Raw genomic sequence first — 18,463 nt, 5'->3', positions numbered from 1 at the left:
TAAAACAACAAAATTTTTAAAAACGGCATCCAAAACAGTCCCATGCTGAACCATGTTAGGGCCTGAGGCAAAAGGAAAAATCAGTAATACTGATCCTGCCTCTGTTTAAAATTTTGGTATTTTGTTCATGGCTGATATTTTGCATTAGTCTTTTTTAATTTAATATTGCATTAAAATATTATCTTCATTACTGATTTCTTTGGTGCACCCTTAAATTTAGCACCCAAGGTGGGTGTCTCACTGGTCTCACCCTATTCCCACTGTGAGAAATACTAAGAAGTAGGTACCCCAGTTAACTCCCAGGCCACAGTTTACCCAGGGCCTATTAGCAGGCATATTATCTCAAAGTTATTCTGAAGGGCCTTTCCCTTCCCCCTTACTTTCTGGAAGCAGGTCAAAGTGTCCGAGAGCTTACACCTTCACCTTCTTCCGCATTCTCAGGTAACTCCCAACTCAAAGGCATCCTTCCTTCAAAGTGGAGAGAGGTGGCAGAGATGAAAGGGTACTATATCCCCTTGAGCTCTAGGTGGCCCGGGGACCTGGTGAGTGGGCACAGGCAGAGCACCACTCTGCTAATGCAATGAAACAGCACACAATTAGCTGCTTTAATTATCTTGAGTATCAGTGTTTGGGAAAACAGGTGCCTGAAAAGGAAGTTTTCCTCAGCTTTCCTGAGGGAGCCCTGGAGAGGCAGTCACTTAAAGATGTGTGTGGAAGAAGTAAGTGCTAGAAATATGAGGAATGGGGACACACCCATCATCCCCCTTTCTTCCTTCCCTGGCCCTAAGGAGGGTGGAACAACATTCCGAGAAGGCCAGTTTGAGCCACTGCTGTATTGGTATTGGCCTTGAGTCTGGCAATGACTGAGACTTTTTTCATTGAGTTTTGGGCTCAGAAGGGACCTAAGGCAGAAGCGGGCATGGCTGCCTTGGCCAGCCTCTGTCGGTGTGTGGAACAGGCAGCTTCCTTACTGGTGCTGCACCAAAGACCCCTCTTTCTAGGGACGTGAAGGCAGTGTTAGTTTATAAGTTCAGGCAGCCAACCCTCCCGAGTCAAGAGAGAGAGCATCCCTGCTAACTACACCACCCCATGCTGCCCACTCTTGTGCAAGAGCCATTCACCTTTGAGGATTCAGGCAGGAAGGTAGCAGGACACATAGTTCATTTGTTTTGTTGATTTCATTAATTTGCTTGTACCAAATTAAATGATCAGCTCTGGAAACTCTGGGAACTGTTCCTGGTAGTGACCACAAAGGTGCAAAAACCATGCTGTTTCCTTCTTCTCTCCCTTTTCTCTTTATTTCTCTTTCCTTTTTCTTTCTTTGCTGTTTCTTCCCTTCTCTCCTTTTCTCCTTCTCTCTCTGTGCTTCCCTCCTTCTCTATTGGTTTCATGCTTTCCTTCCTTCTTTCATCCATATCAGACAGGATGGAACTCAGCACTCTATGAATCCAGTCTAAGACAGAACCAGAATGCACTGAGTTCCCTCACATTCTAGCAAATTTAAGCTCTTTCTTGACTGCAGGATTTAAGCTGTAGAGACGATATACTAATCGCTGTCTTACCACTCTATAGCCACATGGTTCTCCGTAATGGTTAATGTGTTAAAACAGAAACAAAAGTATTCTGTGGAATATCTGTGATGCAGATTGCATCACATGATAGATGGTAGGGTCCTAAGCCCTAGCAAAATGTAATTGCCCATCTTGCTTTCATTTATCAGGGGTGTGCCCCTTCCCTGTAATGCAACTTGCTATTCTGTAACTGCACACTGATCTAAGGCTTTGTGACAGCTCCTCTGTTTTAAGCAACAGTAAATTCACCCTACAAAGTCAGAAAGGCAGCTTTTTGATAGCTGCTGTCAATTTTATTGCTTTATCCTGGTTACTAGGATAGAATCTGTAGACACGGTGTGTTTATTGGTTTTATGTATCGTATGTTGTTACTGCTCTGACAAGCTATTCCTATAAAAATGTGTTATTATTGCATGTTGTAGCTCAGTGAGCTGACCCTGCATTTCAAAGTGTACTGAAGCAAATAGCATTGAAGTCCATAAAAGTTGACTGGCCTCCATCACAGAGGACTCTCTGTGTGAGCTGCAATTCCCACAATCTGATAGCAAATTATACCTTTCCCCAGAGCCAGCAGCCATCACTGCTAACTGAACATAACACAGACACAAACACAGGCATGATCAGTAAAATTTCAAGACAGGAAGCTGTCATACCATTCCTACTTGTCCAATTCCTCAAGAAGTGTCATTTGTAATTTTGAAGTTTACAAAAGTATGAAATAAATGGCTTTTCAATGTTTTTGTGTATTATTATAAGATGCAAGAGGGGTGGTTGACCTTGTTTCTATCTGTCTTGAATGCTAAAGAAAAAATTAACTCGCGTTATGGCAAGAAACAAGGGATTGGTTCTAAGCAAGTCACAAGTGGGGAACCTGGGTATTTAACTAGAATCAGTTGCCTGGAATATTAAGAGTTAGAATGTCTGAAAAGGGGGTGGGGGAGTAAGCTTGAAGGCTACAGGAGAATGGGACAGGCAGGTGTGGCTCCTACATAGTGGTTTATCACCAGAAACATCTGGGCATTCATTATCAAACAGATTCCTCTACCCGCCACCCTGCCCCATGGTCAGATATTGGAATTTGGTTAGACTGGGGTTGGCACTGGATTCTACTCCAAATGATTTCACGCAAAATATACTTCCTTAAACTTAAGTGTTATCAACCAATGGCAGAGTCATATATAAGGCTCCATGCATCAAATGAGTTGAAGAACTGCTCCATTTTCTATAAGAGGAAATTTTGTAACAAAATGGGAATAAGGGGCTAAGAAGCCTTCAAATCCAAGGGTGAGACATCCCGGGCAGAAAGCCTGTTAGTCTCTTGCCACAACTTCCAGGCCACAAGACTCTGCTGCTAACCTTCCCTGCTCTCCCACCTATGCCCTGTCCCCCACTCCCATTCCATCCCATTACTTACGATATGAAATCATTTACTGGATATTGCGTATTTTAAAAAAGGAAAGAACTAATCTACACAGACTATTTTTAAAAGCCATTATGAAAGACTGTTCATGAAAGATTAAACAGTGAACTTCAGTGAACTTCCTCCTCTCATCCCCCCAAATTTTGATAATATCCTCTAAGCATTTGACTGTTCAAGACAAGGTATTAGAGCCACAAAGGTAAGAAGGCAGGTGGCCATTGGTGTAGCCATCTGTCTACTCCTTCTCCCTTCGTGTTCTTTCATGGGCTTTATAAACAGCTTGGGTCTCCCTTTTTCTCTTTATCTGGTCTTTGGAAACAACCTAAATAGCCAACAATAGACACATGACCAAATAAATTAGGGGATGATCTGAACAAATGCAGAGATATTCTATATTCTTGGGTGGGATAACAACATTAGAAACCTGTTGGTGTCACTAGGAAATCGAGAAATATAACTTAAAATGAGATAAAGGTTTCGATCTGTTAGTCTGGCAAAAAAGGAAGAGCTGGATAAAAGCACCGGTGGGATGTGGGATTGCAGGAACTGCATGCATGGCTTACAGACATAGACTAGTGTAGCCATTCTAGGACCCTCTGACAACAACTAGTCCAATTAAGTATGTGGCCCGCGAATTCTGCTAGGGTGTATTTCCCAAGAAAATTTCACATCTCCACAATGATATTTAGTGCAACATTATGGAGGGGGAAGTTCAAAGCAGTTTGAGTGTTCATCACTAGGAAAATGGGTAGATAGGTGTAGAAGATGCCCACCATGGGTATGATACAGTAGTCACAAGCAATGGATTAGATACAGCCATGGCAATGTACTTGAATCTTAAACATACAGTGTTGGAGGAGGTCATCAAGAGGACAGGACTACTGGTTGACACATGAGCAGGATCTGGGCAATCAGAGGCTCCTCATGCCCTCCCCTGTCGTTGGAATGTACACTCTATGCCCCCCCCGCCCCCATTCCCACAGTGGGAGCTGGTTTCCAGAAGCAGCCTTAAGAAAGCAACATTCTGTTGATCTGGATGGTACACGTGACTGAACCCAGTTATGGCCTCTATATATAAACTGTTAAGATTCTAGCACATGGGTGTAGCGATCTACTTGTCTTGGGGCCACCCAAGGCAAGCCTCATATGTAAGTTTCCTTGCTTATTAAACCTGCCACCTACCAATCTGGAGTGGTCTGCCACTGTCTTCGGTCTCTCCTCCCCCTTCAGGTACAGGGGCCAGTTTCTGGGCCAAGAGAGAGAGCTTGATGGGGAAAAAAAAACAACCCAAAATGACATATTAACATAGCTTTTATAAATTAAAAATACACGCATACAAAACAATATACCAGTATTTTCTAAGAACACAAAAAGATAAACCATGAATTAACATGGCTGCCTAGAGGGTGGGAGGGGGGATAAAAGGAAGTGTGGGGATAAATTAAATGAACTCAGGCATAAGCCGGCTGAGAATTGGTGGGACGACCCAATCGTCTGCATCAGAGGCTCTTGGCTATCTATGCACGTGCACGTGAATGAAAGCAATATAGCACACCCATAAAGTGAAATGCCATGTAGCCATTATGAACAGTATTGCACAGTATATTTATAGACATTGAAATATATTTGTGATTCAATGCTAAACAGAAGAGGTCAGCAAACCTCACCTCCACTACTATTTCAGGTTTTTGAAAAAATTAAAAACCTATATAAATTGAAGAATGATGAGCGGCTGGTTGGATGGCAGGGATTCATTTTTCTTCTCTTCTGTATTTCTAATTCGCCTTCAATGACCATGTTATGCAATGAGTTTTGCTGTTTTTTAAAGACTTTTTTGCTTTTTCACAAAGGTGCAAGAAGAATAAAGAGGTCACTGGATGTGAGAATTTACAGATAGCAAAAAAGGAGGCAATCTTTTTCTAAAGCTTTGTGTTTTTTATTTTTACTTTATTAAAATAATTTTTTTAGGGGTGCCCGGGTGGCTCAGTTGCTTGGGTGTCCAACTTTGGTTCAGGTCTTGATCTCACGGTCTGTGAGTTTGAGCCCCGCATGGGGCTCTGTGCTGACAGCTTGGAGCCTGGAGCCTATGTGTCTTCCTCTTTCTTTGCCCCTCTCCCACTCATGCTCTGTCTCATTCTCTCAAAAATAAATGTTAAAAAAAAATTAAAATATACATTTTTTAATTTATCCATTTTGAGAGAGAGAGAGGGAGATTGATTGATTGGGAAAGCCAGCAGGTGAGGGGCAGAGAGAAAGGCAAAAAGAGACTCCCAAGCAGGCTATATGCTGGCTGCAGTGCAGTTCGAACTTATCAACTGGGAGATCATGACAAGAGCTGAAACCATGAATCAGGACGCTTAACCACTGACCCACCCAGGTGCCCCAAGGCTTTGCGTTTTTAAATCCAAACGGTCAAGCCCAAGCTTCACCAGTTGCTCTTTTTCTTTGAGGTCAGACAGCCAGGCTTGTTCTAAGGATGTCCATGTGAACAGAGCAGCAGGCCGCGGAGCTGGGACTTGCACTACAGGGACAGCATCACACGGATGGATGTGGATGGGCACCTAGTCCCAAAAAGTAGAAATCTGTCTCCAGCCTGGGAAAGTCACTTCGGCACAGCACTGTGTAACACAGCGCGTGTATTCCAAAACGCAGAATTTTCAGGCAAAGGATTTTTCTGGAGACAGGTTAGAGCTGGAGGATATGGTGATGCCAGCCTGACATATGAAGACGCAGTAAATGCAACATGCTTGCTTCAGGCATCATAAGCATCTTCATTCTTCACCTCCTGGCTACTGACAGCCATCTCCGGGCAGTGGGTAATGAAACAGCAGATGAGTATTTGTGAGAGGCTTTCCGCTTTATAATGTTACCAGACTTTCTGTAAAGCAGTATGGGGAAGTACCTAGTAATCATACATATCTTTCTTTTCTCCATGTCTGAAAAGACTTGACTGGCAGGTCACCAAATACATAGGGAACGACAGATTTGGGAGCAGGTTCCCTTTTTGACATGCTTGCCTGCATCCACGTGTTGGGACAGAGTCCCGCGGCCAGCCTGTGACAAGAGATGGCCATCTTGTCTTTTGGAACACACATCCCAGAAATCAGTAGGAGGATGCTGCTTTTCTGTGAGGATTGCTGCTAAGATTCCCGTCCCGGGTCCAAGGAGTCGGAACTGTCAGAGAACTTGAACCTGAGCCAGACTGACTGACTTTCCATATGCAAAAAGTCATGAAACTGACCTTCAACAACGCATTTTGGGCATTTCTAGCTTTTGTAGATACAGAAGATGTAATATTCACTAAGGTAGAGGTAGAAGACAGGAGGAACACAAATGATCACTTTGAGCCATGAGTTCAAACCATACCGATAGACGGGTAAATAGATTTAGAGTGTTGCCTGACCATTGAGTTCCTTAAGGCCTGGCCGATACAGAGGAAGCAAATTTCTATAGTTAATAAAGATGCACTTTTTCATGTGACATTTGTGTTATGAATCCCCAGATGCTAGATGGAAAATTGCCTGCTGATGAATTAGAATTAATAAAGGAGCCCTACTACAGAGAATAATTAGCTTCCTTGGCTCGTGGTTTCCCACCGATCACCAAACGTGTAATTTTGCACCGTATGATTTTTCTGCATGTAAAGAAAGAGACAATGAGATGGCTTAGATCATTCACAGAGGAGCCTAGATCTGAATTCAATTACATGACACCTGGTAATGTTTAGAAAGGTCAAGAGCTTTGCAGCCAGAAAAAATCTGGATTCTAATCCAAATTCTCTTTACAGGGTGTATATTAAACAAACAGCAGAGCCTGTCTGGGCCTGCGTCCTCATCTGTAAAACGGGGATGCCACTATCATCTGGTTTGGGGCTCAGATGAGATGGTACATGAAAAGCATCTTGCCCAGCACTATGCACATATTTATATATATAAGGCAGAAAATAAATGTTAGGCTGCTTCTTTCCTTCCTGCCAGTTTCGGTGATTTTTGATGACGAGAAAACACACAGGAAAGGAGGAAATGCAAGATGACAGGGCACAGTGGTAACTGATTGGTAACTGATGGAGGAAGGTAATAGGAGATAATAGGGGAATTGAAGGAGATGGTTTCACTGAGGAAGAGACCGTAAAAAAGATAGCGACCTTGGTGTGGAAGCTGGTAACTTCTGCGGCCAAGGAATAAGGTTGGTACAAAACGTAGGAAGGCATTATAGGGAGGCTTAATCTTCAAGAATAGAACATGTTTGTGTAAGCTAAAAAAAAAAAAAAAAAAAAAAGCAAACCAGTCCAATTAACAAAAAGCAACCTGCAAAAAACCCATGCTTCCCATAATACACAATAATATTCAGTAACACTTTATAAGAAAAACATTAGTCATTATCTTTTCATGCTAAATTTTTATTTCAATGTTATGCAACTGCATAAGTATAAATATTTGTTCAATATACAACAATTATGACATCCATAGGGAATTTCTTAGAGAAAATAAGACTGCAAACACTTTATTGCACAGATCCTAACAAACTTTTAAGCTGGTAAATCTACAGCTGGGAGTACTACCAAGGAGCACATCTTACAATCACAGGAGACTGACCAAATAGAACACAGGAGAATTTCTACCAGCTGATTGGAGAGGTTTACAACAACAGACAGGTATTACATGAATGCAACCTTAAGTACTCTTTACCCATCCAAAATGCAAAAACATATTTGGCCAAAATGATAATACACTATACAAAATATACATAAAAATATCATTTGTAAACAAGCAGCTAGTTGTGCTTTAAAGGAAACTGGACAGTTAAAAAGCAAAGGCTGTAAACCATGAACTCCCTCCCCGACACACCTGTCGTGATGTCTGAGTACAGATGATTGGGTTATGACAACTGCCAAACACAGATATGAATTATAAATGTTGAGACCACTTTGGAAACCCATTTAAGTTCTTCTAAAATATGCGTTTCTTCTACCATTTCACAACGTAGTGATGGGGAATGGCTAAAACTACACGGGGGCGGGGGGCGGAAAACAGGGGCAAGGTGGGGGGACTTTTTGTTCTGTTTGCCAACTCATTTTACAAGGAAGGACAACCCAGCAGTCAGTTAAGTGATGCCTTTGTTTTTGGAGCAGGGTTTACAGCCCTGCTAAATAATTTACAATCCACAGGCTGTGCTTTAGATGAATGATTTAGATACTAAGACATCCGAGGGGGTTTGGGTGCTGAATTTGTATTTATTGGTAATTGTTTTCCCTCTTGAAAAACAAAACAGAAAATCCTGCTATGGATCCCAAACATCTTATAAATACTTATCTGTGTGTATTTTCTCTTAGTGCCTTAGTACTTAGGTCAGCAAGTGCCGTCTTACAATACAAAACAAGCCTCCAGGACAACTGCAACAAAAACAAACAAAAACCCCCTCAGCACTAAAATGATTTGACGAAGTCTACATATTCCATGGTATACAAAATTTAAATAAGGCTTAGCAAAAGTAAAAAGGACAGTCACATTCAAGCACCAAATAGCTCCACCAAGTCTTTTTTGTTAAAAAACGCTGCTCTTTATTAATACGGTATTTTTTTTTGCATACAAATAAAGAGATCATGTTATGAAATGTATGGAGCTACTCGATGCATCAGAAATGAATGTGAAACCCAGGAACTTGCTAAAAACAGCAAGCTTCATCTACAACATAAGGCCCCAGCTATGTATTAAAATGTATCTGATGTCCTGATTATTCATTAATATATATGCTATGATGCCAAAATCCACCCCCCTTTCTCTCAAAAATGCAAATTTAAAACCTCTTCCAATGCCTGATGCTTATTACTCAATTTAAGTACTATTAGATCTGCGTGTGGCCAGTAATTTTCCTTTTTGTTCAAGAGCAGGGCTGGCACAAGACTACTACAAAATGTGTGCTTCTTGGACTAGTGACTCATAGCATCAAGGCCTGAGTTTAAGAGCGTGAAAAGAAGGGAAAGTGAGAGAAATAAAGCTGACGTGTGTTTATAGCCTCCACTACACCCAGGGTGAAGACCCGACATATATACCCACAGACAAGGATAACTGGCCTTTCAGACAGTTGGACCCAAGATCAAGTGTCCACTGCGATGACTGTGACATGAATATGGTTAGCTCTGCTTGTTCCGGCCATTCCTAATGGAGGAAGAGTCCAAATGCAGTGATTAGAGTAGTTCTTGCTTTAAGATCTGGAAATCTAGGTAGGCAGATACAGTACTCTCAAAATCTTGGGTGAAAAAGACACACACAAACTCACCATCTACTGTATTTAGGGCTTTCTTTCATCTTGAACTCTACTCAGAATGTTTTAACTTAGGAAAATGTAGTCTTGAAATATTCTCTGAAACCATAGACCAAAACATGTGGGTGGATGTGTATATACACACGAGTATGAGTGTATCCATACTTTTACATACACCCGGTTTTAACCATTTTGCTTCATTACTATGTGATGATAAGTGGTAAAGCAAAAATCCTACTGGAAAAAAAAAGAAAAGAGAAGAAAAGAAAAAGCTGTGGTAAACAACGCCATCAGCAGCAAGGTATCACTCTACATCCCAAACCAAACACATTGCTAGGTATTTACAGAGAAAATCTTTATCCTCAACAACCCTCCACTGTAAAGGTGTTTCTTTATTGTTGTTGTTTTCGTTTTTCGTACAAACCCTCTCTGGTAACAGTGTTATGGGTTACAATTGGGAAGGCAATTGGAAGAAGGTCCCCTCTTTCTGTCTCTCTCTCCCTCTCCCCCTCTGCCTAGGGGCTCCAGGCTCTGCCCGGCGGGCGTTCCCACACAGTGCTGGCTTCACAAGGTAGTCAAGACTCAGGTACACATTCAGGTCGGGTCTCCCCAGTCCGGCCTGGGGCCTGCCCCGTTACGAGGCCTTTTTGTGCGGGCTGCTACGCAAACTCTCTTTCCCCCGCCTCTGCCGCACCACAAAGTCCTTCTCAGAAGAAAGGGCGATGGGCCGGTCAGGGTTTGGAGCTGGGGATGCCTTGGTCACTTCTCTGCCCACGCTCTGTTTCCTAGTCTGAGAGGGCGGGGCTGCGACAGGCTCTTTGCCTTTGGTTTCTCCTGTGGTGGCAGATACCGACAGGGCCCTGTCCCGGTGGCCGGCTCCCCCTGCCACAGGCGGGCTGGGGTGGTGCAATTCCAGGGTGACGGTGGAGCTCCGAAAGGATGGCAGAGAGTCACTCTTTGTCATGTGGGTTCTGCCATCGCCCCCGGGCAGGGTCTTAGCCGCAGCCCCGCTGGTCTTGGCCAAAGACTCGTCACCGCTAGCTGCAGCAGCCTCTCGAGCCCCGGGTCTGGCCTCAGGAAAGCTGGAGGAGGAGCTCAGAGACTTTTCTGGGAGGGCAGTGGATCGAAAAGAACTCTGTCCGGTGGCCGAGGGCGACCGTTTCATGCCGCTGGGCTTGCCTGCCTCAGTCAGCGGCTTCTGGGGACTCAGCACTTTCCCCTTGGCCTCTGGCAAGCCTTTCCCGACAGCAGCTGCCGGCCTCTCTGGGCCTTTTGGCCGGGCCTCGCCGGGTGCCGGGGAAAGGCTGGCCTCAAGCTTCCCGCCGTCTGCTGGAACGTAAAGTGCTTCAGTGCATTTCTTCCCCTCAGACTTCCTGTCCGTGGCGGTGGCAGCCTGTGAACTTGGACTCCTGTCTGTCTGTCTGCACACAGCGGGGCAATCTTTCACAGTGGATGGTTTGGGGTGCTTTGGAGACACGTTTTGCTTTTCACTGACAGGGGCAACTTTCTGGTCCGCCGATTCACCCCCTCCTGGGTGTCCTTGCTGCGGCAGATGAGTGGGCTTCTCTGGTGCCTCTGGGGACCGCCTGCCACTGGTGGCTTTTAGCTTAGGGTCTAGAGGACCCCCTTCGGTGAGCAGCGGAACTGAGGGTCCACTTCCTCCCTGGCTAATCGCATTGGTGGCTGTGTTCTGGGAGCCTGGGAGGGCAGGGAAGGCCTCCAGCACACCCTTACTGCTGTCCTTCCCCTCTCGGCTGGGGCTGACCTGCGGCTGGGCCGCAGCCTCTCTGCCTGCTGCAGGCCCAACGCTTGGCTTCTGGGAGGAGAGGGCCTTGTCAGGGTGCTTAGACTTTGCGGGGCTGGAGTCGGGGCCAGGCCCAGACTTGGGGCTGCTGCTTTCACCATGCACTGCAGCGGGCCTGGGAGGGCCCTGGAGGCCCAGGCTGGGCTCTGTAGTACAGGGCTTGCCCCCCGGCTCTCTGCCTGAGGAGTGGCTTGGGGAGCTGCAGTGCTGCTGAGTGGCCAGGCTGGGCAGTTCTTTGGTCACCAGCGGGGGCTGAGAGCTGCTGCTGACGTGCTTCTGTAGAGGCTGTTCTTTCCTTTCCGGTTCCTTGGGACCGTCTTTCGGCAAGGATGGGAAAGCAGAGAGCTGGGCTCCCTTCCCACGTTCAGTGCCCGGTGGCTGCAGGGACCACCGGCTGGGAGGAGCTTCTAGCTGGGGTTCCGGGCCACCTCTTCCTCTGCCCAGCTCCCTCTCACGAGGAGTCCCTGCTGACTTCAAAGAGGAGTCCTCCCTCGCCAGGGGCCTCACCTCATCTCGGCCATCTCTGTGGTTTGTTTTCCCACAAGGTACCCATGCTCTCTCCAGGGCTTGGGTCTGAGTGTAGGAATCTGGACGGGTCCTTTCCCCAGAGGGGAGATTTCTGGAATTGTCACTGGTTTTAGCAGCTTCTGGAGGATACAACTCCACAGAGGTATCCCTGTGGGAGTCAGGTCTCACAGCGGACCGCTCGCTTCTGGCCGTGGAAGGGCCCCTTTCAGAGGATTCCCTCCCACTCGGCTTCTCTCTTGAGGCGGTACCTTCAGGCAGCAGCAGGCTGCGTGACCTGGATGGGTCCGCGCTGTGGGGGTTCAACCCCAGGGAGGGGAGGAGTTTGGTGTCAGGGCTATGGTTTTGGTGTTTGCTGGGGCCCCCCTCTCTCCGCTGGGGATCGCTTTCCATGACCGTCACTGTGCTCTTGGCTGCATGGGAAGCTTTCCTATCCCGCTTTAGCTCTGGGTCAGAGCAAGGCACGGGAGCTGCTGGTGAATTCTGGAGACCCCGACTGGGGGGTGGGAACCGGGGCTCCAGCAGGTAGGACTTATTAATCCTGAAGCCAGCAGGGGAAGGCTCCCTCTGACCCGCCGTCTCACCCTTCTTGCCCCCGGTGCTGGGGAGAGCCGGTGGCACAGAGGGCCTCACATCACTGGCCGGGCTGGGGCTCTGTGCAGGCTCCGGGGAAGGCAGCTCTGTCTTGGAGGCCTGAGGTCCAGACAGGAGAGCAATATCCAAAGTGCCCTCAATTGGCTTCAGGCAGGACACAGACCTACCTTCCAGTTTATACTCAGAAGGGCTTTTCCGGACGGGTGACTCAGGAGCAACCAAGCCCGGCTTCTCTACTCCACCGTCCACCCGCCCAGCTAGTGCCTTGAGAGGGACAAAGGAGACAGTGCTGATCTGAGCCGTGTGGGCACTGCTCATGAATGCTCGGCTCTCAGAGGCCACTGGGGCCTCCTGCTGTCCACCCATGGACCGGACGGGGTTCCCGGGCAGGCTTTCGTGGGCACTAGACGTCATCTTGGGCTTGAGCACAGTGCACAGGCCGTCATCTTTGTCTTCAAGTGACATTTTCTTTCGGAGGTAATCGATGTTGGCCAGTTTGCTGTCTAACTTCTCACATCGGAGACACTCCTTGGCCTGGGAGGCCTTCTCCGTGTTTTCACCCTTCCCAGAGCTGGACCTATCAGCCGAGTGGCAGAGAGTGTCCTGGAGGGTGCCAGGAGCAGAGGTGTGCTTGAAGTCACAGATGCCCTGGCTGTGGTCCCCAGGTGCCGGGCCATGGCCAGCCGCTGCCCCTTCCAAGGTCACTCCCTCGCTGGCCCGAATGCTGGCCTGCTTGTGAAGAGCCCCTTTCAGCAGGCTGCCCACGGATGGGGCCTCGTGCAAGGCCACTTTGTTATCAAAATGATTTGACCTTTCTAAAGCCTTTGGATAGATTTTCTTCTCTCTCTCTTCCAGCCTAAAAGTAGAGAGGTTTTCTAAATCACTCCCAAGTCCATGGGATTTCTGGTGGGGTTCTTGTTTCTCTGGGAGACCATCTGGCTTCTTCACCACCACCTTGGCCTTGAGCTTCTCTCGGTCCAGTTCATCCACAGACTCCTGTCTCCCCAGCTTCCGGGAGACAGGACGCTTCAGGCAGCCTTGCTCCACAGGCCTGGCGCGGCTCAGGGAAGGGGCGTCACACACATTCTCCTCCAGGCTCTGCAAGGTCACTTCCCGCGGAGGCTGTTCCCTCGGCACCTCCTCCTGGGTCACCTCCAGGCTGTGTTTGCGGGAACACAGGTGCTTCTTGTCGCTTCCATAGGAGGGAGACAACTTCTCCTCTGACTGCACGCGCTTGAGCAGTGGGGACCTCGGGGGCTCTGCACTCTTGGGCCTCACGATATGCCTGACGATGGTGGGAGGGGAGTGCATTTTGCTGGGAAAAGCTTGAGCGATCTTGGAATTGCCAAGAGAGTGTCCCAACAGAGGGGATGGTGACCGCTGAGGGGAGGTGGGCTGTGGTGTTGGAGAGGGGGTCCGGGCCAGTGGGGAGAGGGGGATGCTGCCAGCCGACTTCCGCCTTCCAGAACGGTAGCGCTGTCCGCTGAGTTTGGGGGCCAGACCATGTAGGGTGCTGGGCCGGATGTGTCCTGACCCCGCTGGGGAATTGGGAGCACTAGAGCTTGGGGAGCTGCTCTGAGAGGAGTTAGTACCTGGGGGTGGGAAACAAAAAGCCATGAGCAAAGGACTCCATCCCTTTTCTTTCCATGCTTCCAACCCAAATGGTTGTAGGTCGGGTCAGATCAAGGTCAGCAAATTGTCTTAGCATCTAACTCTATTGAAAAAATGCTTTTCAGGTAAACCTCCCCCCACATCAGGGTTCAACCCCGTATTTCCTGCCTTAATGGTCTAAATAGACGTATCTTATGACTATCCTTTCATTTACACCTTCTTTCATTACGCTGGAATAAGCCTCCCATCCCTCAGGAGCTCGGATAGTGACTCTGACCTCCTCCGACCTCTCCCCTACTGTCTGGGCCAGAAGACTCACTCACCTGATGGGAAGTCAGGGGTGGAGCGATAGCTGGGCGTGGGGGACCGGGGAGACAAGCTGTGCGTTGGGGAGCCTGGGAGGCTCTCCCCTGATGACAGGGACCGGTTCAAACAGGAGAAGCTTCGGCTGGTGTGGAGTAAAGGAGAAGGCTGCTTGGCTAGTTTTTTAAAAAGGGATCTCCTCCTAGAGCGGAAATAAAAGCAAAGGAATCAGATTCTACATAGAGGGCCCCTCTGTCTCCCCACAATGTGGGTGTACTCAGTTTCACACCTCTGTGCCAGCACAGCGACACGGTGTCAGACCCCACACTAAGGTGTAGGTTCCCACTCCCATATTAACAACCTTATGACTCAGAAAAGAAGGGTCTTTGCTAATGTACAACGGAAGCTCTCTTAATTCCGAATACTTTAAGAAGAAGCGACAAAATAGGAAGAATAGAAAACATAGGAAATATATATTCATTTATTTATCTGTCAGGGTTATGAAGAGGGTGTTTTGTACCCACAGCTGTTTGCTGTGCTTATTCCACTGTGGGTTCTTGAATATTCCTAATGACCATGTAGGCGGTACATTTACATAGAAAAAGCGACAAAGGTGAACTGAAGCTTATCATATCAGCAGGGCACCACACACTATATAGCTGCAGCAGAAGCAAGTGAGTATTTAGTGCTCAACAAGCTTATCTTAAAGGGGGGAAAAAAAAACTTCTGATGACTTAGAAGTACACATGGCTGTAGAGAGCTCTTTCACCTTTAAGGTCAGGCAAGCCTCACTCCCCGCCAGTGAGCTTAAGCAAAGGTTTACATGCTGCTACACCCCTTTGAAACAGTGTGTTCTGTTTAACTTAAAGCACAATCAAAATCTAAAGCACACTTTAAGAAAAGTGTATGAATCAGTCATTAATATAAAAGACCACACCTCAGAATTCGTGTGTGTGCTTTATTTGAGTTTAATAAATGCAATAAATGTACTTGGGTTAAACAATGAAATCATTTTATCAAGTTCCTAATGACAGACAGCAACTCCCCTGCTCGGCCCTTGGCCCACTCCCCAGAGAAACCGCTTTCTACTCCTTTAGCTACTTCTCCTATTTGTCTGCATATTGCTAAGTTATCTCGTTAAGTTTTCGTTTTTCAATTTTAGAAACGATCTACTGATTTCCTAGGACAGAAGATGAGAGTTAGGCTCTTACACAACCCCCTTCCACCTTCTGACCAAATACACTTCCCCCTTTTCTATGCCTCCCTCTAGAGCTAAAACAAAACTTTCAGTTAGAAAAGAGGCGGAGCGTTTCTTTTATATTCTAAACACTGTTCACAGCTAGGCCATGCGAAGCATCATTCCATTTCCTTTCTTGCAGGACTTTGTCTTTCCTGGAGTGAATAAGCACCCCTTTTTCATTTGCTTCTTTCTCCACATTTCTGTCATCAAAACCCCTCTTACTACAATCAGACACATTAGATCCAAGCAGGCCAAATGGGGATGCTGCTGTGGTGTCACATGGGGAGCCCATCCAGACAGGTGCCTGGCAAGAAATGTCCCCACCAGAAACACACACACGCATCTTGCCGGCGTCTGCAGAGAGTACAAAAGGACTCGCAGCGCCTCCCAGATCGCAAATGTGTAAGCCAGTTACATCTGCAGTCAGTAAAGCAAAAACCTTTATTTTTAAGCTTATGTGGATGCTTTTTAGATATAGTTATTTTAGAGTATCTGGCATTTAAAAAAATAACAATTGTTAAAAAAAAAAAAAAGCAATCGTTTGTTCTCAGATAATGTAAAAGACATTACTGAGTGTACATTTAATGCTAAAAACTGCCTGAAGGCCTGGGGCCTCACATTCAACTCACCTGAAATCCAACAAACAGCAAAGCACTGGTCATGGTACTCATACAGGAAAAAAAAAAATGCAATCTGAATTCTTCTGCGATCTAACTATGGAAATCTTTTCACTGTGAAAAATGCTGTTATGAATGTGAACTTTAATGTATTAGTATTTGAACCACAGCACCAAATTTCTCACAGAAAAATGAGTCTTTCCCATATATAATTGTTTAAATTAAGGAGTAACTTTGGTCCAACATGGGCATATTAAAACCCCACAAAAATCCTGCTTTAACTAACCTTTCTAGACTTTCTTTCTTCTTAGATTTCTTGCTCCGCCTCACCATCCGGCTCTTACAGCTGTTTCTCCTGGCTGGTCCCGTTTTGATGGACGTGTTTTCAAATGGGGTGGTGGTGATTGAGACCTTATTTCCACTCTATAAAAAAAAAATGGGGTGCTATTAAAGGGAAAATCTGGGAGCACACGGGACCAGAAGTGGGAAAGCACGTTCAAAAACAAATAAAGATACATAAGGACATACATACAAGAGCCTTCCATGTCTAAATAGCCTTTTAAGCAGTGGCACCCTGACAGAACACGAAGGCAAAATGTCCGGATTCTTTGAGAGGGCAGGCTCTGGACTCCACAGACGTGGGTTCAATCCAAGTTCTATGCCCTGAGCAGGTTGCTTCTCCTCTCTGTGCCTCAAATACTTGCACTATCCAGCAGTAGAATCACACCTATCTCACAGGGGCTCGTGCGTGGATTACCCGGGATGGAGTTTGTAAAGCCTGCAGCACCAAGTATGACAGAGGCAAAGCACTCTATAAACAACAGTGATCTTCATCCATATGTAGTTAAGTATAAATGAGCCCAGGGGCTGTCTGTTGTTGGTTGATTTATTTTTCTTTTTTCTCCTTTTTGTGTTTTTCCTTTGACCTAGAAATCATAGACCAGCAAAACTGAAAGAGACTTTTATTTTTAATTATTTTAAAAGATTCCTTTGCTGGCACCATAAAACCTGTCAGCTTGCAGAGCTGGGAAGTTTACGCCAGCGAGTACAAAACAGCCTTTCTTTAACCAGGTCATGTATGGGGAGGTAACTCCTGGTAGAATTCTGGGACTTTCACTCAGTGCTGGGACAGGGCTTGCCGGGCAGGCCCTGGAGGTCGACAGAAGAGTGGAGTCAGAAGCTAGGCTGAGGGGCGCCCTGGGCAGATGGTAGAACTGATCCCCTTTGCTGCAGCATTAATGACTTCTTCTTGAATTTCTTAATAACCAGGGGAAAAACATGTCCTTTCAAAGTCACAGATGGCCCCGATTACCTCAAAAAGATAAGAAATATAAGGAGCAGGGTCTTTTAAAAGTTCTATACCCAAAAAACGCCTAGCAATTCAGCTGTAAGTGGTACTAAGAGATGGGGAGTTAAGTATGGTGGGGGCAGGGACCAAACCAATGGGGATTGATTGTTTTAATGTTAACATCTACCCCCACCACCAGCTCCCGCTGCTCCAATTTGGGAAGTAATACATGACATTATAAGAAGAAATTGTAAAGTATAAGTAAAAATAAAAATCATTGAGAAACTTATTGCCAGCTAACACTGGTAATACTTCAGAATATTTCCTAATCTTTTTTTAGGCATGTATGTATTACGCATGCACACAGTCATACGTTGTCAACGACTTTAATCTTAATTACTCTAATATTTAGTTTTATGTTGTTTTTCCATTTCTCATTATAGAACTTGAAAAACCTTTCCCACATCACTGAATAGTCATTAAGAACATAATTTTGGGGGCATCAGGGTGGCTCAGTTGGTTAAGCATCCAACTTTGGCTCAGGTCATGTTCTCATAGTTTGTGGGTTCAAGGCCCATGCAGGGCTCTGTGCTGACAGATCGGAGCATGGAGCCTGCTTCAGGTTTTGTGTTTCCCTCTCTCCCCACCCCCCCACCCCCCACCATTAGTGCTCTCTCTCTCTCTCAAAAACATTAAAAAGTTTTAAAAAACTTAATTTTTTTTTGCTGTATAATATTCCATGAGATGGGTGAATCAAAATTCAACTATTTTCCTACTACTATTATTTCCTACATTTCAGTTCTTTTAAGACTTGCCATAAATATCACCCTCCATAAATCATTGTCCTAGTCTCTGTCATTTCCCTTAGATTACATATGTGAATCAAAGGGTCTATCCAAACTTTTTAATTTTTATTTTAGAGAGAGAAAGTGCATGAAAGGGAAAGAGGGGCGGTGTGGGCGGGGAGAGGGAGAGAAAGACAGAAAGAAAGAGAGACAGTGAGAGACAGAGAGAGACAGAGAATTCCAAGTAGGCTCCACACCCAGTGCAGAACCTAATGTAGGGTTCAATCCCATGACCCTGGGATCATGACCTGAGATGCTATCAAGAGTTGGACGCTCAACGGACTGAGCCATCCAGGTGCCCTAAACCTCTTAAAGACTCTTAGTATATACTAATACACTATTTTCCAGAAAGTTTATGTCAATACATACTTTTGCTGGCAG

The 18,463-nt window shown here is 46.0% G+C and overlaps 1 protein-coding gene across 5 annotated transcripts in view; it reads right to left on the bottom strand.

Moving 5' to 3' along the window:
- Nucleotides 1-7,383: 7,383 nt before the first annotated feature.
- MAST4 (microtubule associated serine/threonine kinase family member 4) overlaps nt 7,384-18,463 on the bottom strand; it is a 562,621-nt gene continuing 551,541 nt past the window's right edge. For all 5 annotated transcript variants that reach the window (XM_042987724.1, XM_042987722.1, XM_042987723.1 and 2 more), the window contains 3 exons: nt 16,236-16,372; nt 14,113-14,294; nt 7,384-13,770 (listed from right to left, as the gene is read on the bottom strand). In XM_042987724.1, the coding sequence (XP_042843658.1) occupies nt 9,890-13,770; nt 14,113-14,294; nt 16,236-16,372 (4,200 nt within the window). In that variant the 3' untranslated portion in view covers nt 7,384-9,889. The remainder of the gene's footprint in view (nt 13,771-14,112; nt 14,295-16,235; nt 16,373-18,463) is intronic.

The sequence above is a fragment of the Panthera tigris genome, chromosome A1, assembly GCF_018350195.1.
Source record: "Panthera tigris isolate Pti1 chromosome A1, P.tigris_Pti1_mat1.1, whole genome shotgun sequence".
In the NCBI taxonomy this organism is placed as follows: domain Eukaryota; kingdom Metazoa; phylum Chordata; class Mammalia; order Carnivora; family Felidae; genus Panthera; species Panthera tigris.
Note: the sequence above shows the minus strand (reverse complement) of the source record. Positions and strands in the feature narration are given on the sequence as shown.